This window comes from Halichoeres trimaculatus, unplaced genomic scaffold, assembly GCF_033239565.1.
Source record: "Halichoeres trimaculatus isolate MK-OKI-2021-1 unplaced genomic scaffold, fHalTri1.1 fHalTri1_scaffold_22, whole genome shotgun sequence".
Taxonomy (NCBI): Eukaryota; Metazoa; Chordata; class Actinopteri; order Labriformes; family Labridae; genus Halichoeres; species Halichoeres trimaculatus.
Genome location: NW_027437200.1, coordinates 20,672,362 through 20,696,123, shown reverse-complemented (window position 1 = coordinate 20,696,123; position 23,762 = coordinate 20,672,362). Strand labels below are relative to the sequence as shown.

At 37.8% G+C, this 23,762-nt stretch overlaps 3 protein-coding genes and 1 non-coding gene across 4 annotated transcripts; 2 read left to right on the top strand and 2 right to left on the bottom strand.

The window, feature by feature from the left end:
* Window positions 1–11,632: 11,632 nt before the first annotated feature.
* Window positions 11,633–14,361, bottom strand: b4gat1 (beta-1,4-glucuronyltransferase 1). Its single transcript, XM_074662284.1, has 2 exons — window positions 12,990–14,361; window positions 11,633–12,895 (listed from the first exon to the last, which is right to left on the bottom strand). Exons 1-2 carry the CDS (start codon window positions 14,079–14,081, stop codon window positions 12,704–12,706), a joined length of 1,284 nt encoding a protein of 427 aa, XP_074518385.1. The 5' UTR covers window positions 14,082–14,361; the 3' UTR covers window positions 11,633–12,703.
* A 244-nt stretch (window positions 14,362–14,605) lies between these two features.
* On the top strand, window positions 14,606–14,687 carry trnas-gcu (transfer RNA serine (anticodon GCU)). The gene has a single exon. It is a non-coding gene; the product is annotated as a tRNA-Ser (tRNA).
* Window positions 14,688–15,705: 1,018 nt separating this feature from the next.
* On the bottom strand, window positions 15,706–18,371 carry pfdn2 (prefoldin subunit 2). The gene is made up of 4 exons (XM_074661945.1): window positions 18,216–18,371; window positions 16,491–16,579; window positions 16,278–16,401; window positions 15,706–16,191 (listed from the first exon to the last, which is right to left on the bottom strand). The coding sequence occupies exons 1-4, from the start codon at window positions 18,348–18,350 to the stop codon at window positions 16,000–16,002; spliced, it is 540 nt and encodes a 179-aa protein (XP_074518046.1). The 5' UTR covers window positions 18,351–18,371; the 3' UTR covers window positions 15,706–15,999.
* A 792-nt stretch (window positions 18,372–19,163) lies between these two features.
* Window positions 19,164–22,121, top strand: nit1 (nitrilase 1). Its single transcript, XM_074699106.1, has 6 exons — window positions 19,164–19,306; window positions 19,514–19,747; window positions 19,878–19,981; window positions 20,064–20,200; window positions 21,183–21,308; window positions 21,389–22,121. Exons 1-6 carry the CDS (start codon window positions 19,236–19,238, stop codon window positions 21,653–21,655), a joined length of 939 nt encoding a protein of 312 aa, XP_074555207.1. The 5' UTR covers window positions 19,164–19,235; the 3' UTR covers window positions 21,656–22,121.
* The last annotated feature ends 1,641 nt before the right edge of the window (window positions 22,122–23,762 follow it).

Below are 23,762 nucleotides of genomic sequence, written 5' to 3'. Positions count from 1 at the left end.
AAACTGCATTCTATTTGATCTTGAAAAAAAAGTTTTTTTTAAAAAATTTTGTCAACTTGGGGCGATGTCGGCCCAGAGCATATAATTTATGAAAAGAGGCCATTGTTCTTGTTTATTCCTTTGAAAAACAGGTTTGTTCTATAAAAAGTAAACAGTAAAACAGAAAAAAAGCAAATTTTAGTTTTTGTTTTTTAAATTTTGTTGACATCAGGGTGCCATTGCCTAAGCAGTTTAGGCACATGTATAGAGGATATAGCGATGGGTACCTTTCACATTTGAAAAGATACGGTACCATTGCCTGGTACCTGGCAATTGGTACCAGTACTCAACGGTACCAATTTTAGGTACTTTTTGTGTTTGTGTGGTCAAAAATATCAATTTGTTGAAAAAATTAAATATTAAAAAGAAATTCAATTTAACATATTTATTCTTTAATATCTAACCTTGCAATGCTGCGTTCATGTCCGGTATGGAAAATTGCCTACTCTTCTACTCCCTCACAGTCACAAGGATGCATTTAGGTACCTTTTGGTTTTACGTGAATTGGTTCCCGGTACTTTTGACAGAATTGGGTCGGTACCTGTAAAAGTACCTAATTTGGTACCCATCTCTAAGAGGCTATACTTCATGTTGCAACAGTTGCTGGTTCAAGCCCAAACCATGTGTCAGATGTCTTCCCCCTGGTCTGAACTCCTACTTTCCTACGAGTATCGGCCATAAAAGTCCAAAATGAAAATCAGAGAAAAAATCTGTAATCTTCTTAAATTTTTTGCCTCCATTTGTTTGCAGTCCATTTTCACTTCCATTTTTTGGACCAATTCTAGACATCATCACATGTTGAAGTCTGGGCAATAGGTGCAAATATAAGATACTTACAAAACAGGGGCCCATACGTAACAGCTCAACGGCACTCCTAATTCTCCCCACTGATGGTAGTTAGCATCTTTATGCTAACAAGACTACAGAAACTAGTTTCTCCAGACCTTTGAAATCCTTTAAAAGACCCTTTAGGAGGACTTTTTATCAGTTTCATCTGTTATTATTGACATTTCCAGTTTTTCACTAAAAGTTTGTTCTTGTTTTCAGATTTAACTGTGGGTAATCTGACTTTCTGAGAACAGCTTTAAGGTTAAAATTTATTCTGATCAAAGCTAGAAAAACACAAACAAGAGAATAAGAAGATGATATAAGGAACAGAGGGGTTATATGTAAAGGAAGTAGCTTTGAAACTTTGAAGTGATAGTGTGAATGAAAAGTTCGCGCCCAGCTCTGGTTGAATTTAGCCCAACATTTTACCCAAAGCTGGCGCCTTGTCATGAAACCCTCCTCTGCTCCTGCTTCCCTCCACCATCTAATGCAACAGGTGTTACGGGGAGTTGTTTAGGAATCCTGGAGGATTTAAGGTGGGACTTATTCTTACCTAATACTATAATGCTCATTAATTCCTGCTTTGGTGACTTACGTCCCTCTGATCCTCTCTGCTTGGCCCTGCCCAGACCGGCCCATCCTCACCCTCTGTGCTGCTGACGCTGTCGGTGTCCTCACAGAAAGGCCACTCAGCTGTCAGCCCAGAAGATGAGGTGGAGGATCGTCCTGTTTTAGCGGGAAATTGAAGGGGAAGACTGAAACGGGGGGTTGTCATGTGCGGGTAAATGCCTGTATGAGCAGAACACTGATACTGTGACACAGTCGGTAAACAAGTTTGGGAAAGAAACTAAAAACATTGATGGAGGCTTTTAATTTGAAAACTGGACAACCACATGTGTTTCTCTGATTTGAAGTGTTTGGTTGATCTTAAAAGTTTTATCCCCTAAAATTAAATCCACCATCTAACTACTTTTGAGGTAAATCTGTCTACAAAACTTACATAAAATAAAAAACACGTTGTTGGTGACCTTATGAGGGGTCAGGCTCACAGACCCTTGTGGTGGACACTTTGTCTAATGTTTCCTAAAGACTTGTGTTTGACAACACAAAGGGCGGTTGGTCATGTTCATTGTGACATCTGTCAACATGTGTCATGCTGCACTAACTAATGAGCAGATCATTTCTCACATAAACCAAAACATGAAAACAGAGCAGTCATCGCGGCAAATATTTAACACTTGACTGCTCGTGTATCATTTAAGTGACACTCAGTCACTTAAATGATACATAGGATAAGTGATAAAACCAAATATACGTTTCACTGTTCATACATATGAACATGAGCTTTTCAGGACAACTGTTTTAGATTCAGTCTCAGTTTCAGTTTCGTTACATTTTTTTGCTTATTTTGAAAATTTTCACCATGTCATTATTGTTAGTAGAAAAAGTGGCATGCTTATTGTGACAAAATTTATTAAGAAGGTCAGGTATGATTAAATTTGGTTCATTCAATCCTTATTTTTTCCGCTGTTTTAGATTTAGTCATAATTTAAGTCATTTTGACCCTTTTTTGACCTTATATCACCATAGTCAACAGTAAAAAAAAAACACTTAATATGCATGAAAGTGATAGGATTAAGTTTTTTAATCGGCTATTTTAAATTAAGTCTTACTATTAGTCACATTTGAGTCATTTTGACCTTTTTAACCCTATCATGATCAAATTAATACACTTGATGTGACAATATTTACAAAAGGATGGTAAGCTAAACTGTGTTCATTCCATTGTTAATTTGGCAGCTTTTTTAGATTTAGTCCTAAAATGAGTAATATTTAACTCTTTTTGATCTTTTTTGACCATATCACCATAGTCAATAGTAAAAAATTATACACTTTATATGACAAAATTCAACATGAAAGTGGTAGGATAATGTTTTTATTTATCCAAGCATTAATTTCGGTGGCTGTTTTCAATTAAGTCTTACTTTTAGTCACATTTGGGTCATTTTGACCTTTTTTTGAAACCATATCATGATCATCAGTGAAAAAATTAATACACTCAATGTGACAATATTTACAATAGAGTATTAAGATGTGTTCATTCTACCAATATTTTGGCAGCTGTTTGAGATGTAGTCCTAGCTTAAGTAATATTTAATTCTTTTTGACCTTTTTTGACCATATCCCCATATTCAACAGTAAAATATTTGACAAAATTCAACAAGAAAGTGGTAGGATAACTTTTTTATTCAAGCACTAATTTTGATGGCTGTTTTTAGTTTTTTTAAATTTAGTCTTACTTTTAGTCATTTTGACCCTTTTTTAACCATATCATGATCAAACTAAAACACTTGATCAGCAATATTTACAAAAGAATGGTAAGATAAACTGGGTTCATTCCACTATTATTTTGGCTGCTGTTTTAGATGTAGTCCTAGATTAAGTAATTTTCTGAACAAACTCTTTTTGACCTTTTTTGACCGTATTGTTTTGTCCAAGGAAGAATTGATACACTTATGACAAAACCTACACAAAAGTGTGGTAGATTATAGTCATTTTTATATCATGTTCATATTAGTAACTTTGGCTACCATTTTAGATTTAGCCTTGGTTTTAGTCATTTTTTACCTTTTTTGACCTTGTTTACGTTGTTCCATTGACCAAAACAAAACAAAAATTTGTCGGAGTTTTATTATTATTATTGAATTATTTTTCATTTTCACCGTCATTTTGAATACAATGAGCTGAAAAAGTAAAATAAAAACCTCTCCTTAAGTTCTAAGTACTTAAAATTCTTAAGCTTGTAAAAATTAAGCTAACAACAACTAACAAACACAACAACCACTGGAATATAGAAACCACCTAGCTAGAGGAGGGCGAATAGCCTGGACTTTGAAAGGTGTGTCTTAAGCCCCGTTTCCACCAAGCGGTTCAGTTCGTTTCATCTCAGCACGGCACACATTTCCACTGACTTACCCTGGGGACAGACCTCCAAATGACCGAGGCGAGCCGTCCCACTTTTTGGCACCCTTCCATAAGGGTGCCAGACTTAAACGATCTGATCTCAGAAGGTGGAGCTACAACACTGCAGACCGTTGATTGGTCGAAAGGGTCGTCACTTACCATGATGCCTTCCATCGTTGCTCTTCGTTTACGTTTTTCTTCTTCGTTGGATTTATTAGCGGGGCACACTGCGTCGGGCTGCTATGGCGTCACGCTATTATGTTACTGATATGGCTGTCGGCTTTTGTCTTTCACACCGCCCACCACAAGGGGACACGGTTGGCTAACGCTAACAGGACCAAGCTTCACCAAGTCAACCCGTAAAGTTTTGAGATGACTCAGCTTACTGATAGTTGTGTGTTTATGGCTTCCAAATACAACTAAATAAACAAAATGTGACATCATATGATGCTCATTTCAGACTTTTTTGCTACACTTAAAAAATCCTTATAGGAGCTTTAATGAGGACAGAAATCTTCAGTGAAGCCGTTATTCACTAATTCCTAACCTTATGTTGTATGTAGTGAGAATGAGAACCGTCCCCTTCGCTGCTCGCTTTTATTGATTGGTTTGTAGATCTGATCTTTTGATACGGGGGCTCACAGCTCAACCAAATTTTAATCTGTCATATAAATCCCACCTAATCCCCTCTGCTGATGTGTTATTGCTAACTTGAGTATGGGTATGCCGTGGCTTTGTAGTGCTAAATTTTATAAACTTTAGATGAATTTGTCCTCGTTGGCAGCAGGAGGAGAATTTCTGAGAAACCCTTCAGCTCATCTTTGAGACTCTGTTGGCGCTCAGCCAGTGTGTGTTGCCCAAACATCGGGGTAATTGTATCATAGCTCCCATCATCTGCTACGGCCACACTCTGATAAATAAGCCTTGTATTAGTGCATCGATCGAAGAAGAATTAACTCCTCACACTCTATAGATACACACATGAGAGTGAGTGGAGGGCGGAGGGGCTTCACACAGCATGACATATGTACACATGATGTCTTTACATGATTACTCACCTGTGTGTGTGTGTGTGTGTAACTGGAGTGTGTGTTTTCCCGCTGTGCTCATGTGACAGCAGGGGTGGGAGGCTAAGAGGCGTTAGCTTGGTGAGAAGGATTACCTCTATCTGTTAGGCCTCCTTTTCTCTCCCCCGGGCAGTGTCACGTCTCATTACTTGTGTCCTCCAGCCCAGATCGTCTGGCTTTAGCCGGGATACGTTTAAACCGCGGGCAGCCTGGGCGTCCAGGAACACCGGGTTTAGAGGCACGCTGATATGTGTGCCCTTTGCTTGAGAGGCTTTTTCTCAGTAAGCAGACAGGTAAACTTCTCCCAAAGCTGGCATTGATGGCGGTTAATCTGTCACTTGTTTAAGTGAAACGGATGGCTGCACAACACAGAGGCAGGCTCAACGTGTGGTTACAAGCTGTTGTTGTGGTAGTTTCATCCAGAAAGAGTCTGTTTCTAGATGACCTGGGTGTAATTAACATGTTAGATCGAACATGTCACGAGGCAAAATGCAGTCAGTCGTTAACGAGAAGGTTCAGGTTAAAAAAGCTCAAAATATTATCTTTTCTGTTATAACAAAAAATTTGGATACTAAGATCAGAGAAAAGAGGGGCTGTATTTTTCCTCAAACCAGCAGATGTTCTCTTTTCCTGAGCCTGCCTTCTATATTTCTTTGGGGTTTTTTTCCAGATAATTTATATAGAATTATTATAAAAAACATAAATTACTAAATACTAAGGCAGTTGAAACTTAAAGGTTTTAAAAGTTGTCCTGCAGCAATATCTCTACTTTCAGTAGAGGCTGTTTAACAAGAAACTGTGAAAGTAACAGAGCTACACTTTGAATTAGTGAAAAAAATAAATACAAGTTTTTCCTCCCATTGCGACTTCCACCATCAACCTCGACCTCTTTTGATACTGATCGGTTAGTGATCAAAAAGTAGTATTTGCGAGAGCAGTGGTTTACTATTTTAAACTAAGTACATACTTAGAGTTCATACTCATAAGTGTGTACTTGAAAGGGCACACTTTAAAGTACAAACTTATAAATTTAAACTCATTAACGCATTCTTTTAAAAAAAATAACTTTATAAGAGGTTTTTCAATAACAAGTAAAAAAAAGAGGAATAGACCTGTATGGAAAACTATAAATAACATAACATTAACGCATACTTTTAAGTATACTCTTTAAAGTATGCACTTATAAGTACACTATAATGATTTTTACTTATGCTATGTCAGAGCTTAGTTTGTGGTATCCAGATGCTTTTAACCTTGAGATGTTGCCTTCTTAAATTTATAGACGATTGTCTCTGCTCATGTCAGAAAAAAAACAAAAATCATGATTCTCATCTGTCGTTTAGTAACTTGTTGAAGAAATTGCCTGTCTTCACAGAATTGAAGAATAAGACAAGGTTGCTTTTGCAAAAAAAAAGTATTTATAACTCAGGAAGCTTTTACCTGATTAAATAAAAGTTCAATTGAATAAAATAGGTATACACTTATATGTCCGCACTCATAAGTATAGACTTTTAAGTGTGTACTTAAAAGTTAACACTTAAAGTGCGTGCCAACAAGTATGCACTTAAAAGCCTACACATATAGATATGCTCTTATTTTAGGTAAGTGTATTTGAAAGTGCATACTTAAAAGTGCACTCTTTCAAGTTCATAAATATAAGTGCATACTACACTCTGTAGTGTATATGCATAACATAATGACAAATAAAATACAGCTTTTACCTGGTTAAATAAAAGTTAAATCTAATAAAATAAGTATACACTTATATGTATGCACTTATAAGTATAGACTTTTAAGTGTGTACTTCAAAGTATATTTTTTAAAGTTTACACTTAAAGTGCGTACCAACAAGTATGCACTTCAAAGCTCACACATATAGATATGCACTTATTTTAAGTAAGTGAACTTGACAGTGCATACTTATAAGCGCACACTCAAATATAAGTGCATACTTCAAAGGATACACATTCATACTCATTCACATTTAAAGCTCCTGTGAGGGACTTTCAGTGAATGTTGACTTAGGCACCCCCTGTGTTTAAAAATTATATCTACAGTATCTTGGCTAATCTCATCTTCTACTTGTGTTAGATTTGTGTTTTAGCTATAAGAAAAATTACACTGCTTATTTCTGTATCATATAACAAGATCTTTTTCTGTAGTGGAGCTTTAAAGTGTGTAAAGACAGTTACCGGCAACAAAAATAAAAAACAATACACATAGAAAGTTTAATCAACAAAATCAGTTAATATCTTGTTTTTTTTACATGTACAGGAGATTTTCTTTTTGCTTATTTAAACTTTTAAGAATTTATTGTCCTTTCATTTGTTTCTGATCAAAACTTATTTGTATTTTTTACTATTTAAGTTATCTACATGATGGACGTAAAGATTCATCTTAGGATGTGATTTGAGAAGGATGCAGACTCAGAGTCTTTTTCTCCTGGTGAATCTTGTTTTTACTTCTTTAGCCTGGACTGCTCTCTGAAAGAGAGACGAATCTCAGCCTGAGAATCTCAGATTATAAAAACTTTGGACGTGGATTATTTATCAGAAAAGTTAAGAGAGTAACAGTAAAATACAGTCATTGTAAATCTTGTGAAGCACTTGAGTCAACAATTCGACTGTTCAGCGGTCTTTCTAACCATTTCTCTGAAGCGTTTGGTTTAATCACACCACAAATCCTTCCAGTCAAGTGGCTCATTAGTGGAAATCACTGAAGTTAAGCTGAGTGGCATAAACATCCTCTGTGGGCCTTTTCTCCTCAGACTGCTGTTCAACATGCTACAGAGGACAAACAAGCGATTCATTCGCCCCCATGTTTCATTTTGTGAATTCCTCTCATCAGCACGGGTCACCAACTCCTTCATTTCTCACCCATTCACTGACCCAGAAGAGCCCGTGTGTCTACAACGCCTGACCCTTTTACCCCCCCTCCTCCTTCCTTCACTTGAGGAACCCCCCCACAGCCCCCGCTGATCTCGCCCTCCAGCTGGTTCCCTCCACTGTCCAGAAGCCGGCGAGCTCTCCTGGCCTGAGCAGGGCAGCTAATCTAGATGGCGGGAGGCCTCCCTCCTGCTAGCGTACACAAGAGAGGGCAGTCCTAATTGCTTATGTCGTAAAGCTCCCTGACCCAGATAAGCCTCCACTCCCCAAAGCTGTCGATGTAAACCCCACTTTACCTCACCAAACCTGCCTCTCCTGATCCACACAAGCCACCCCCCGCCTTACATTTCTGCGCCTTCTGGCACATCATTAGCACCCCTGACAGGGGGGAGAGGAGACGCACACTTCAGACATACGAAATATCTAATTACGAACTTGTATTTCTTTCTGAAGGAGTCACTCAGTTCTCTTGAAAATCTTTGAATTCTTACACATTTAGTTAGAGATAATTACTCATGCAGCCTCAAGGGGAGTGGGAAGATAATTTCAGCTTCTAAAATTTAAAAACACCGTTCAGGTTTTGCTTCAAAGTTGGAAAAACAGAAAGCAAAAGTTGCTCATAATTTGTTAGAATCACAACCAAAGGTGCGCCTGACGAAGCCAATCCCAGTTGCGTGCTACGGGCTCTTGCGTGCCGCCCTCGTCACTGAGCCCTGTAATGCAGGCTTAGCCACTAAAATGCCACAGAAAAGGCCCCTGACCGTCATCAAGCGCCGAATGTCACACGTGCTCTACTTTACTGACAGATGGCTGGCTCGCCAATCAACACTTGTGCAGCTTAAGGCGCCAACGCAAACACACATTTATGTTTTTATTTTTCAACTTTCTCACAGATTTAGTGAAACGTTACTCAAAATAAATCAGAACGTAAAAATCTGGCCTCTCAGGTGGAGTAACTGGATCTCCGTCAAACTTGAACCTTCTTGAAAATTCCCTGAAGTCCACTTTAATGCAGATCTTAATTACTAAATAGGAGCATTTAATTGGATGCCGACCTGCCTCGCGCTGTAATCACCCATCACATGCTACTGGTGCAGGGATGCCTTTAAACCCCCCCTCTTAAGCCACGTTACACCACAGGTCCATGTCAACTGTGTCAAGTGTTAGGTGAACGATACTCCTACGCAGATCCCCTGTTGTCGTTTCTCACTCTTCTCCTCAAATGAAACAATGTTTGTTTGTTTCCCGGACGTCAAGCGTCGTCGTTCTCGTCTTATCCCGCCCTCAGCTTCTCCGCGTCCAATTTAAGTGATACTTCAGGAACCTGGTTTGACATCTCTTGTCATTACAAATCCCTCTGGTGAAGTTAATTAATTGGATTTCTGCATTTTCAGGCCAAAGTACCGCGGGATGACTAAGGAGTGACTGATTGTGATTCCTGTTAAAGCAGAGTGAGTCATAGCTTCAGGGTGAAACAAAGGTCAGAAAGTACTTTAATAGAAATTTCATCAGACACGTCAGGCATTGTGCTGAAACACAAAGAGAAATAAATAGAAAACTTGCATTTTCTTAAAAGAGATATGACATATCAAACTCAACAGCACAAAACAAAAGTGATCTACGGAGGACAAAAAGGGCCACTGGTTTTCTTTTTTAAGATTAGGCTAGTAAATTTCCCTGACTTTGGTATCTTTTTTGAGTTTAAAGTAATTAAATACTTATTTTTATTCCTCTAACTTCAAATTCTGAATCATGACACTAAAGTCAGAAATTTTGTTACATTCTGACTCTGAAGTAAAGGTTATAAGGAAAAAATCAGAATTCAGATTTTTTTTTCACCTCAAGATTGAGTTTAAAATCTGAGAAAAATAAGAATTCTCAGTTTTTTTTTTCCAGAATGCCGACTTAAAATTCAAAACTCTAGACAAGAAAATATGTCAAAATCGTTGAACTGAATTTTGGCAAAAATGGCGATTTTCTCAGGATAGTGAGATCAAAAATGGAACTCAAATTTTGTTGAAATCTGACTTTCAAGTAAAAATTCTGAGAAAAATATCATTTTTTATACCTCATGGAACTATGACTTTGAATTGAGGATTCTGAGATTTTAAGAAAAAAATGTTTTCTTTTTTTCTTTTTCCAGAATTATAACTTTTTCTAGATTCTGACAAATTCTAAAATTGAAGTTAGATTTAAGAATTTTAAATTCAGAGTTCCGGAACAATACAGTTCTGACTTTAACATTGGGATTCTGGGGAAAATGGAAGCTACAAATTCAAGTTGTGCCGGAATTATACAGAACTCTGACCTCATACAATCCTCAATTGGAAGTCAGACATCTTGGAGGGGAAGGGTTGGGGGGGATCTGTATTTTTAAATCTTCCCTAAAGAATATTTTCCAGAATTTTTACCAACATTGATCTTAGAATTCTACATTTTGAACTTGCCTAACCTCTGAAAAGAAAAGTAAGGCCTTGACCTTTTCAGTGATCTTACATTAAAAAAAAAAAAAAAAAAAAGATCATAAAGTAGTTTCAAACATATTTTTTTTTTTATCACTAAACACAATTTCATGCTACGGTTTTCCTGCTCGAGGTTGTTAAAAATGATTCAACAAGTTCTAGTTAAAGCAACATTAAATTAACAATAAATATATTGTAAACAACAGGAGTGAGAACAGAGAAATGTGTGTTTGTGCATTTCTACTAAACAGACATAAAGAAGTGGTCACGTTTTAATACTGCATGGACTATACGTACCTGTAGGTTTGTGAATAAAGTGACAAATACATAAATAATAGTGGAAGTCTTTACCATATATGCTTGTTTGTAGTTTTCATGTTGAATGTGCGTTTTAGTTTTACTCTATTTGCTAGCTTTGCTACAATTCTACCTCAAGTCCACTGACCAGGTACAGTTTATAACCCTGACAATCCAGCGACTGCTATAATCAGAGCCTCAGTGTTATAATAAAACAGCTTCCCAACAGTTTTGACATTTATTATGTCGTAGAAAAAGTTTCTCTGGCCTTTGTCATCCATACGTTTCTGGAAACTTGTGAAATGTTCTGACAGTCGGGGCTCAGTATGAACACACATCACCCCTTTTGGCACCAAACAGAGTTATTGGGTCATCTCAGTTTCCAACTCCCACTGCATTCAACATGCAAGTGTCTGTCGCCCTCTGGTGGTCAGATTACAAAACTGCCTGGCACAACATTAGAAAAAAAATACTTCAGTCATTTAGTTGCAAGAAAAGCAAAATCAGAAATAAACTCCAGAATTTAACTTTCAGTTTTGTAGTGATATTGTTCTTGAAAGCACAAATATTCCTCAGAAAAGAGTTATAATGAGCTGCCAGTATTTCAGAGGCTAGTTTGTTTTCTGCTACAGTTGGAAACTGCTTCTTATCACAAGGCAGTTTACCCCTAATAACATATGTATATGTGTTTGTAGAAGCCCATTTCACCCAGCCAAAGGTTGGATCGATTAAAAATTTTTGGAATAAAGGATAAAAACAAACCCCATAAATGTTTAAACAAGATAAAAGGGAAAAATGTCACAATAAGAAAAATTTGAAATTATTGGAGAAAATCTTAAATAATGTATTTAGAAGTCATATTTTTTTAGATAAATTGTCAAAAATATTGGGAGAAATGAAAAAAAATGTTCATAATTCAAAGTCAGGCATCATAATTATGAGCCAAAGTCAAAAAATGAGGTTTGAAGTCTCAATTCTGAGAAAAACTCTAATTATGAGTCAAATATCAACTTTTTGAGAAAATTCAAATTGAACTGAGTTTATAAGTCAAAAAAGAGAAATGAAAGTAAAACTTTTGATGTAATTTTTTATAATGGGTCTAAAATTCAAAGTAAGAATTAGGACATATAAATTATAAATAAGAGATAATTATCGTTGTGAGGTTAAAAGTTGAATTGAAGAGGTAGAAAGATGAAATGTTTAATTTAAAGGTCATTTTAAATTGATGTTAGATAAAAAAAAGTCATTATTATGACGTGAAGAGTTATGAGTCAGGAAGTACTTTCAATCTCACACGTGTGACTTTTTGATCTTAAAAAACTTTGTTGTGACTTTTTAAGTGTCAGTTTTTCAGTGTTACATTGAGAGGTAGAAAGTTGAAATTTCAACATAAAATGTTATAATTATTAAATTAAGATATGATAAAAGTCATTATTAGATTAAAATCCTATAGTATGAAAAAGGAAAAGACAATCATGAAGTTGAAATTTTTGACCTCCCAGAATTTAATACTTTACGTCAAATGTAACTTTTTTTGAGTTCATAATCAGAATTTTTGAAAGAGTTCATTTTCACTTTTCTTGTCCTGGTAGAAATGGGCTTATCAACGATTTTAACTCCCACAAAAAAAAGCTTTTTGTCGCTTATTTATAAAGAATAGCTGACTAAATATGTTTCTTTCCTCAGATTAATTTGAACTTTTGCTTTTTACATGTCCCTGAATTTATTTAAAGTCTTGAAATCACAGTTTTTGTCTATTTTTAAACTTGACCAGCTCAAAAATATTTGTTATTGGGAAACGTTCCTCATGTGCCGTTCACTGAGAGTCAACCAGATGCCTTTTAGACTACACATTTGCATTTGAGTTAAAGAAAACAGCGGCCTCATGACTCGCCAGTTTTCTAACGTCACATAAACCTCCGTCTTTAGCAGCGAGCTGTCACAAATCCCCAGAGAACATCTCCTGCTCCTCTTTGTCAAGACGTCTTGAAATAAACCCAAGAGTTTGATGAGATTAAACTACCGTGTCATCATCAGAAGAAATCATGGAGAAAGTGGGATGCGTTGGACACGGGGAGCCTGACTGGAAGCTAAATCTGTCTGGATTATGAAAAAGGAGCATCCATCACTACAGCAGGTGGGTCGAAGTCCTCGTGTTGTTTCAGCACCGCCGGGTGGAGGAGGGGTATTTGGTTTTCAGGCCCTCTTTGAAGCTGCGGAACAGGACGCGGTTTTGTTTGTTCTCCTCGTCCTTCTTGGCGTGGAACTCACCCTGGATCTTGAAGCCGCGGTGGACTACGAATGCTGAACTCAGGATGGAGAACTTGTACCCGGCTACGTGAAGCTCACAGGCCTGGGGGAAGATGGGAAAACAGGATGAGAACAAAGATGTACAAAACCAAACAGACAACATTTTTCTTACTTCAGATTGTTAAGTTCAGACGCACCTGGCTGATTCGGTTGAAGCCGTATTGCTTGAAGTTCTCATCATAAAGCGGCACAGAGTGGGGCCCGATGTAAAAAGGCTCCCAGGGGTCCACCCAGGTGAGTGTGTAAGCCACTTCCAGGATACCAGTGTCTCTGACATGGCTGTTGACCCAGCGTGAGTAGTTTGTCGGGGCCTGACAGCGAGGACACAGCTCCTCGTAGAACGGTCTGACCTCTCCCACCTGATAAAGCTGAACCAACTCCGATTTGGTGCCTGGCAGCTTCCTGGCGTGGCGGATCTCAAACGCAGGAAGCACAAACACCTCGTCGCTTGCTGGTGCCCGCCTTGTGATCATATCCAGGAAGTGCTGGTGCAGGTCAGCGCTCGGCATCATGTCGATGTCAATAACCAGGATGTACGAGGCTTCTGTTCCACTTCTTGCAACGTTTCGAAGAAGATTGTTTGGGTATGAGACGTTCCCACTGATGGCGTAGTTCTTGTGTTTGTCCCTGTAGGACTCCAGCCTGGAGAACACAGAGGAACAGTCCTCAAGACCTGCAAAGTGCTCCCTGTCCTGCTCAGGGAAGCTCGCCATCTCCCCTGAGAGGCACACCAGGTGAAAGTCCACCAGGGCCTGAATGTGTGGGCAGAAGAAGCTGAGCGCGTACACCAGAGCTGTAGCAAACCTGACATCCTGTCCATGAGCGAAGATCGCCACAGAGAGCGGGTTCTGCCACCTGTCCAGAAGAGACTCCAGGTGATGCAGGTTGTTGATGGTAGTGTGTGTGCCCAAAGCCAGGACATTGGGTTCAGACCCTGGTTTCAGATTGGTGGTGAAATCACTTTTGATTAAGTTCTTGTAGACCCGGTACTGCCCGCTGTTGTCAAAGATCCCTCCAGTTGACAGGGAGTACCGTAACCGCTCCCTGCGTGAGTTTTTCTCCGTGTGCGCATTTTTCTTGGAGCTTCCGAAGAGCTCCGAGTACCTGTACCGCTGCTGCTTACCGTGAAACCTGGACAGGAAGGACAGGTAGATGAGCTGCAGGAGCGCCACGATCAGCAGAGCACTCAGCACCACTTTGAAGGCGGAACATTTCTTGGAGAGATGCATTCCAGAGAAACGAGGAAACCGGCCGATGACTGTTCACAAAGAGGGTTCGAGCACCGCAGCAGGCTGGCTATTTCTGCCGAAGCGTCCCTGCTAACACCTACATAGCTACCGCGGAGCTACCACGGCAAAAACACACAGAATCAACGACTGCATGTTTGTGGTTGGTGCCCCAGATCTTCATGCAGCTCTCGATGTCACGAATACAATGATGAACCAAGTCCAGATTCTGTGAACGCAATCAAAACACGGCGCAGCTGTTACTGTGCGATGCTGCAACCGCGGCGCATGTGCCTACGTAAGCACCGTAAAGCTGGTACTAAAGGCGCAATGGAATCTACCTCCCGAGGCAGCAAGCTAGCTAGCTAGTTAGCGGTTAGCTTAGACGCAGGTGAGGTTAAACGACCATTGACGCTATTTTGATTGTAAATTCGAGCCAGGAAGTATATAATACGCTGAACAAACAAACAAACGCTCCAAAAAGTGTTAAAATAAATCGAAACTAGCTACGAAATTACTGTAAGTACGACGAGGTGGCCGAGTGGTTAAGGCGATGGACTGCTAATCCATTGTGCTCTGCACGCGTGGGTTCGAATCCCATCCTCGTCGGAAATCGTGTTTTCCTCTGCCCATGAGCAAAGTGAAACCTACCTTTTTAAAAGAAAAGTCACACAATTTAATTTACTCCACATTTACGTTTAGCTAGGTTGTGTAATATTTCTATGGTGTGAATATGAAGCTAATTCCCATGCTAACTCCTTTTTGTAATTCTGTTGCTAATTTCACCCTTGTCTCTATTTTTAACCATTTTACAAAATTTAAATTGTATTGCGTTGCAAATGATCAGCTTTAACCAATCTTGCTTCCTCTTATTTTAGTTTCTGTGATCATTTTTATTGTTTTTGCATCTACAATTTGGTTTAAAAAGTTTTCGTATTCCTGTCCAAATAGGCGGAATATCTGATCGTTCGGAAATTATAGGTAGATTTTTCTAGTCTTAGCATGAAATCTGTTGTCTGTTGAAATGCTCTTTGTCTCATACAGTATCTGAAGATTTGGGACGCAAAATAAAGCAAATTGTGTGAGATTAACAAAAATGACAGTAATAAAAAGACAATTATATTCTGCTACAATTGATCTCACTTTATTTTACTGTATTATTGTTAATGTTAATTAGCTTAAGCGTGTCATTCTTTTGTGTATTCTATTTCAGTGTACTGCTCTTACCTCTCACTTGTTGTATGCTGCAACAAAATAATTCCCCCCCTGGAGATCTTATATTAGAAATGTATCCTTAGAGCTAAACATTAAGTACAGCACACTTCAGGCACAAGACGACACTTTGCCATTTGAAATTTAAACGCAAAGTTTCGGCAGGTCATGTAAAGATCAGAAATTATACAAGTTTTATTGTGTATTCAGTGAGGAGAATTTATTCTAAATGTGTGGTAAGCTGCTCATACCTGAACCTGAACCATCTCACATGGTGACGTTATACAAAGTCCAGTGAAATCTGAGGTTATTTTTTGAAATTGTTTAAAACTTAAGTTGGTCATCATAAAAAAAAAAAATACAGAATTTAAAAATACTCAAAAATGTAGAGATTCCATAGACAACAACAAGAGTTTGATTCAATTTTTTAATGTGCCACAGTATTTCAGAAATAAAAAATAGCTCACCAAAAGGCAAATGTAAGACAAAACTTACATTTTACATGCACTAGTTTTCACATACATAAGCAGAGCACTACTGTTTGAGTTTGTGTTAAAGTGTTTGAATACCAAGGGCTGCACATTTTGCAGAATTTAACTGATCTCCAAAGTTCCCCTGTAAAAAGTAACAACCTAGATTTTATGACTCCAACTATAACATCAGTACTGCAGAAATCAAAAAGGCCCAACCGACGCTCTGCACCAACGAACTACGACACTAAAACTCCCGCTCCACTTTTCGATGCGCTTCCTTCGCTGTCCCGTGAAGACGCCGCCGTCTGGCCTTGTGCCTCTGCCTCGCCCTCCCCGACCAGCCGGATGTTGTAGCGTTCTCTGTACTCTGTGAGCTCGCGACCCTTCGACTGCATCTGTGTGTTGATGGACTCGACTATTTTGGTGATCTGTGGGTGGAAAGGTGAGTGATCAGGAACACTTAAATGATATCTAAGGTAATACTCTGGTAAAATCTTTGTCGTCTCTCCATCACCTGTTCTTTGTTGCTTTCCAAGGCTGGCAGAACTTCTTTTACCGTCCTCTCCACCAACACTCCTCCCACCAGTCGGAAGCATTTCCTGGATGGGTCCACGTCCTTCAGGGTGTCAATTACTAAGCTAGGTTTGGAAGAAAGTGGTAAACATGTTAAATTCAGACTCACTAATCATTTTTTATCAACTTGAGAAAGAGATCATAGTCCACCAACCTGTGCTCGTTGATCTCCATCTCCATCTCTGCTGCTTTAGAAGCCATGGTGCGCTGCTCCTGACGCATCTTCTGAAATGTTGCCACCACCTGAGACGGAAACACACATACAGCTTTCAGTGACACAGACCCAGAGAGAGGATTCATAAACAGAATATTCAGCTAAATCAGCTCTCTGTAGAAAACATTGTTCTATATTATCACCTTCTAAAATTCCCTGCATTTAAAAATACATTTTGTGTATAAATGTTATTTTGAAATTCTAGACAGTTACAAAGTCGGCCTGTGAGCAGCACCTGGAAAAACTGGTCCCTGCATTTATCTTCACTAGACTTGATTACTGTGACCTCATATTCACAGGTCTCCCTTAAAAAAAGCCCCATTTCTTCCAGTTCTGTTCGTTTCAGCACAGCACGCATTTTATGGCATTTCCACTGACTAATCCTGGGACGGATCCCCAAATCAGTAAGATGACCCGTCCAACTTTTTGGTACGCTTCCATTGGGGTGCCAGGCTAAACTGATCCGATTCTGGAAGGTGGAGCTACAACACCGCAGAAACAAAATTAGGAAATTGAGATTTAAGTCAGAATTGAGACTTTCTGAAATTCTTACATTAGCAGCTGTCATATTAACGGTTTTATTCCCAAAATTCAGACTTTGGTCTCCAAATTTTGACTTCAACCCCAGAATTCTGGTATTTGTATTATGATGATTTGTAGAATTTACAACACTGACACTTCTCCTTTAGAATTCTTAGAGAAAATGCTGATATTATTCTGTTTTTTTTAATTACAGACAAGCAGCTGAAAACTTCAAAACAACAATTCCCGACCAAAGTTCGACTAATTGTTTAGTAGCCTTCATCCATGGGAATAGGACTTGTATGATCTTGTCAGGGTTTGAGCTTCCTGACAGTAGAGGTACGCTTTTTTGATATTATTATCATCTTCACATCTTTGAATTCTGACACATAAAATTATAAAATGAGAGTCAGAAATCTGACTTAAGTCTCGTAATTATTTTTCGCTTCAGAATTCGGAGAGTCAAAAATTAAAAATTAATTCAAGGTTATTTTTTCCCTGGCCCAGAAAATACCTATTTAAAACATCTCTGACAGCAGAAGTATTGCTGCTTTTTCTGGCTTCCTACTCATTTTTTTCCCATATCTGTGGTCATTGTTATATATTTTTTAACCCTGAACAACATCTGTTTGGTGTCAAATTAATGTGATAATTACCTTACTACTGACGGTATTTACTGTTTAAATTATTTGTTTTTCTCAAAGCTTCAATTAAATAAAGGAATGTATTTTTTGCAATACTTGGTGTACTTTTTGGGTAGTAAGAGGGGCTGGGTTGTCTTCAGGGATAAAAATAGCTTCTTCCACTTTCTCTTATTGGGCAAGACCCATTGACAAGAGCAGCACACCATACCTACAGAGGGGTGTGCTCGGTTAAACGTTTCTACAAACCGCTTAACTTCTCACAATAAGAGTCAATCACGACATATGGTTCATAAAATCAAATTAAGTTTATGGATAAACGTCATTCTAGCGTTTAATGATGAGAAAGCTCGAAGATAGATGGATGATGGCGATAGGGAAGCTAGCGTTAGCTCCAGTTAGCTTGAAGTCAGTTTAGCGCCTTTTTCTAAAATTGACAGGATCGAGCAACAACGTCGGCGTCCGTAGCGTTTAACTCGGCCTGAAGTGGAGGTGAATGTACCTGCTCGGCGGACGGGCCGGACTGTTTTCCTCCGCCGCTGTTGCCGGATTTGTTACCCGTGCTGCTACTGTTGGCTGCCATCTTGGAAGGGTGTTGCAGAGAAGGACCCCGGAGAGACAGCGGTAGGTAGCTCATGTGGGTGCCTGTCTGGGGATTAGGCCCTGTTTGAAATTATGTTTTTGTGGGTGTGTTTGTGACTTTAATGCAACATATGACAAATATTTAAAATTAGCTATTTAAAAAAAAAAACAAATACTGGTTTTAAAACACTCTAACGGTTTCTTTCCTTTTGAGTATAAAGGAAAAACGGGGTGAATGTAGTGTTTTGCTAGTGATTTTATATTTAGTAATAAACTGAAGAGCAATTTACATTTTACCGAGCTACCCAACCTAACTTCTTTCACAAACTCAAACGAAAATAAATTTTAATTAATTATTTTAAAAAAACTTGTAAGCTACATACATACTATGACAGTTGATATCTTTGACCACCCCAAAAACACTTGATAACTGTTGGAATTATATAGTATATATTAAACTCCTTTGGTTATTATGTTTGGTCTTATTTTTTGAATTTATTTTTTATATTTTTTCATATTTTTTATGACATCTCAAATCACCAAATCCAAGGAGAGATTCTTTAAAATGTTTTTTAGTGTAAATTCTCTGACAAAATTCACTGTCGGTATATTATTTACACATTAACTGTTGATTACAATTTTTGATGCTTATTCTTACCATTTATTAATTTGTTTCCCGAAAGAGTAAGATTCATTTAATGACCCGATGTTTACTCCATACCAGCAGGTGGCAGCCAAACTGCCGAAAAACCTAAAGAAGAAGAAGAAAATGTGCTCTCCACCAGGTGGGGTAATTGTGCCTTAATTCCAGATACAAAACAAAGAAGAAGAAGAAGGAAACACGGCTGATCCATCTGCAGCACAGTGTATACAGAATTGAACTCAATACTAATATGGACTAAACAGGAGGGGTGCTGTGCTTTTGCAGTGACTTGGACCAATGCTCACAGCCAGGTGCATTGTGGGAGCGTCTGCAAAGTATCTGAGACGACAGATCAAGCTGCAGAACAGGTCATTCTGACAAGGAAGTATGAGTTCATACATGTAATAACGGTCTTAAACAGGGAACATATGGAGCTGTATTCAGTTTTTAGTCTGTATATTTTGTTTCAGGAGACAGATTTAAATGTAAGTAACAGATTAACCAACTCAGTTAATGATAAACTATGTTTGACCTGATATTTTTCTGTCCTCTGGACATAACAACACTCTGTGCAGGATGTCGACTCTTCCTCGCCCTGTGGCTGCGGTGTGTCAGGTAACAGCCACCCCAGACAAACAGGCCAACTTCTCTGCCTGTAAGCAGCTGGTGGAGGAGGCTAAAGCTCAGGGGGCCAGCATGGTGTTCCTGCCTGAGGGCTTCGACTACATCGGATCAAGTCGGGAGGAGACGCTGTCTCTGTCTGAGAGCCTTACAGGAGACACCATCTCACAGTACACCCAGCTGGCCAGGTGGGTACAAATTTTTTTTATTTGAGTTTCTGGGAAATTTGACACTTAATATCCCAAGAGTGACCTATGTGGAAGCCTGGTTCCATTATTATTCTGGATTATTCTGTTAAAGTGTGATTGTGTCTTCCAGGAAGCTGGGAGTGTGGCTGTCTCTTGGAGGATTTCATGAACGAGGACATGACTGGGAGTCTGACAGACGGATCTATAACAGTCACATCATAATTAATGATAAAGGTAGCTCTAGCATCACATCAAAGAAACTTAATATTGTTTAAATCTTCATGTTTTAAACTTCATCTGGTCATTACCTACACAGGTGACATCACTTCAGTGTACAGGAAGTCCCATTTGTTTGATGTGGAGCTACCGGAAAAAGGTGTTTCCCTCAAAGAGAGCGCCTTCACTATTCCTGGACCTTCCCTCATGCCTCCCATTCAAACTCCAGTTGGCAAGGTGCTGTTTCATTAGATGACAATCTTTACGTTACATATTGTTTCCTTATATCACATTAAATTTCATTGTGAACATTTATGAACATTGAGTTACAAAACATTATGAACATTACGATCGTTACACTCAAGGTAACGTAACAATATTATATGTAACATATCGTAACGTTACTTTACGTTAAATTAAGTTACATTATTATTAACATTAACATTATTAACATTACAAACATTTATGAACATTGAGTTACAAAACATAACAAAACATGAACATTACAGTTGTTACACTTGAGGTAATGTTACAATGTTCTATGTAACATTACAGAACTTTACTTTACATTACATTAAGTTACATTATGTAACAAAACTTAAGGTAACAAAACACAATGAACATTGTGACTGTTACACTTTAGGTAACATTACAATACTTTATGTGACGGCACGTAATGTTACGTTACATTAAGTTACATTATGTGGCGTTATGTGGCATTATGTGACATTACGTAACAAAACTATAGGTAACAAAACGTAACAAACTATTATGAACATTATGACCGTTAAAAAATTTGAGATAACATTATGTTTTGTTACAAAACTTAAGCAACTTGGGTGAAATTTGTTTTGATGTGTGTATGTTACACAACAATACCATATGATGGGTTGTGTTTAAGCAGATCAATCTGAAACAATACAAGGAAAATGATATGTTATGTTATGACACAATGCATTATACATTATGTTACGTAACAATCCAGTATGATTTGTTTGGGTCAACATGATATGTCATGTTTTGTTTCACTGAATCACATTTCACTGTTACGTTTCATTTCATTGTAAATTTGAGATACAAAGGGGCATCATTTTCCAACTGACTTAAGGTTTGATTTGAAAACATTTAATGAGCAAATCTACAGTTTTTCTGCTTATTTGGGTTTTGGTTTTAAAATCAGTAAACGTCTCTCTATAATCTTTTATTTCAACTGTCACAGGTCGGTCTTGGGATCTGCTACGATCTGAGATTCCCTGAGTTGTCTGCCGCTCTGCAAAGGACTGGAGCTGAAATCCTGACTTACCCATCAGCCTTCACTGTAGCCACAGGAACTGCTCACTGGGAGGTGGGATGAGAGATGATTAGACAACAAATCCCAAAACAGCACAAACACTCCTTAAATTTTCTAACACCTTTCTTTCCCAGGTGTTACTGCGTGCACGGGCCATTGAGACACAGTGTTATGTCTTAGCGGCAGCACAGGTCGGTCGGCACCACGAGAAGCGCGCGTCGTATGGGCACGCCTTGGCGGTGGACCCGTGGGGGGAGGTGCTGGGTGACTGTGGGGGTGAGAAACCAGGTATGGTGCGGGTGGAGATTGATCTAGAGAAGGTGAAGAGCACAAGAAGGAACATGCCGGTCCAGGAGCACCGCAGGGAGCTGGGTTTTTATCAGAGTCTGGAGAAGACGTGATGATGGAAGGAGAGTTCATTTTAAACTACTCAAGAAGTTGTCGTACACATTAAGAGCCAACCAGGAAGTTTCTTTCTACAGGATTTTGAAGATTTCTAAAAAGATGTGTTACAAGTGCTATCAGTTATTTAATGAAGACAAGATTCTAGCTCATGTAATGAGAATCAAGGGTTTTGGAAGCTGATTTATCTTGATGAAATAAAATTCTTATATTTTTTGTGACTCATTTTTTTCGGCTTTTGCTGCTTTTATCAGATTTTCTGGCTCAAATTTGAGTCGTCTCGTCACCACTGCAACCAAAGAAAAGTTCAATCAACATGAACCGAATAGTGTATGCAAGAGAAGTTACTCAAACTGGTCACTAGATGGCACTGTTTGGTTGTATGGACTCAATGAAAAGGAGGAAACTGTTGATGCTTTGTGAAACGTTCTCTTTAGATAAAGCAAAACACAAAAATAACTTCTAAATGAGAAAGTATATTAAAAATACTTTAAAACAACTTCATCTGGTTTAGTTGTCATGTTTTAGTAGAAGTCAGTTGACCCTCTTTCCCCCGTGAAGAACTTAAACCAAATTATAAACTGAATGGACTGTAAGATTATCTATTTATTCTCCTAAAAAGTAAAGACTTAGTTAAATTCCTTACATTTGCTATAATGAATTTCCGGTCTCATTTACTTGACATTTTACATGTTAAAATTGTAAACCCAAAATTGTTACTACATAGGACTGTTGGATAGATAATACCTGTATTGTGTGCAGTTAATGAAAACCTATTTTTTACCATATCTAGAATATGTTAAAATGATATTATCACTTTTATTTAAATTAAATGAGCGCATGAGTTTGTAACAAAAATATTTTATCTGGTACTCCAGCACTAAGAGTTCAATTTTCATTCTACAAGAATCAAATACACCTGTAAATGTACTTTTACTGTTATAGTTTACATTATTGTTATATGATAATATTTACACTATACAACCTACATTTTTGCAAGAGTAGATTTTATCTGTGTCTTTTTTCTTTTCTATTTTGGCCTTGTTTCTAAATCTCACCTAAAAATTTTAAAGCTCCCATGAAGAAATTCCAATTTTTCTGTCATTTTGGCGCCCCCTGTGGACAAAGAGGTGTCCATATTTCTCTAATTGTTTTTGCCCTGTGTGTTTTTAAGTTGCGTTTTTTTTTTAAACAAAATAATTCTCACACTGATTTATGTCAATTTTTAAATGTTTCACACCTTAACAAGCTTTCTACCTTTAAAACATTTAGCATGATGCTTTAAATATTTTAATCTGACACCTACCCTGCGGCAGCCGTTTAAGAAATCAATAATAATATGATTTAAAAAATTCAATTTCCGCTCCGGATAGTCTTACTTGCCTTTATAGATCATAAATATTTATTAGTATATATTTCAGGCTGTTTCATAATCAGAAAAATGTCTCCACAGGAGCTTTAAGCTAAGTACAGGAGCCCTAAGGGGACATGTATTTTATCATTTTACAAACCATGTGATAATAGATTATTCAGTTGTTAAAAGAAATCTAATTGGCTAAGAAAATCTGTTGCACTAACAAGTGCTCCATGGTAACGCCAGATGATTAAAACATAGGTAGAAAAGTTACAAATAAATAAATAAATTGAACACAAATGGGCTTCATTATAATTATAATATAATGAAAAATATCCTGTTATTACAAAAAAGCTCCATGGTAATGCCAGATGATCAAATATAGGTAACAAAGTTGCAAAAAAAAAACCAAACAAAAAAAAAACACACAAATGGGCTAAATTATAAATATAAAAAAAATATATCCTGTTATCAAAAAAAACAAACAAAAAAAAAAAAAAACATCTTGAAGTAATCAAATTAATTACAGTATTGAGAAAGTCTTAAAAATTACTCATCACAGGTTTAACTCATTATCTTGGCACTCAAACTAGAAGATAAATAAGATAATATCTTATGGAAACAACGAAATGTTGATAAAAAATGGAGAAAATAAAATGTACGTAAGCTGTATGAAGCATGTCTGCTTAGGGCTTCCATACAAGACTGTCAACTGTTGGACAAAAACTTTACATCCATGAAAGTATTATAGC

Bases quoted from the DNA above. Each gene is read 5' to 3' on its own strand.
- b4gat1 (XM_074662284.1), bottom strand. From the start codon at position 14,081: ATGCATCTCTCCAAGAAATGTTCCGCCTTCAAAGTGGTGCTGAGTGCT. The intron at 12,896-12,989 runs GTGCGTCTGAAC...ATCTTCCCCCAG, and splicing joins GCTTCAACCGAATCAGCCAG to GCCTGTGAGCTTCACGTAGC.
- pfdn2 (XM_074661945.1), bottom strand. From the start codon at position 18,350: ATGAGCTACCTACCGCTGTCTCTCCGGGGTCCTTCTCTGCAACACCCT. The intron at 16,402-16,490 runs GTTGGTGGACTA...TTCCAAACCTAG, and splicing joins ATGGAGATCAACGAGCACAG to CTTAGTAATTGACACCCTGA. The intron at 16,192-16,277 runs GTGATGGAGAGA...TTCCACCCACAG, and splicing joins TGGAAAGCAACAAAGAACAG to ATCACCAAAATAGTCGAGTC.
- nit1 (XM_074699106.1), top strand. From the start codon at position 19,236: ATGCTCACAGCCAGGTGCATTGTGGGAGCGTCTGCAAAGTATCTGAGA. The intron at 19,748-19,877 runs GTGGGTACAAAT...TGTGTCTTCCAG, and splicing joins CAGTACACCCAGCTGGCCAG to GAAGCTGGGAGTGTGGCTGT. The intron at 19,982-20,063 runs GTAGCTCTAGCA...TTACCTACACAG, and splicing joins CATCATAATTAATGATAAAG to GTGACATCACTTCAGTGTAC.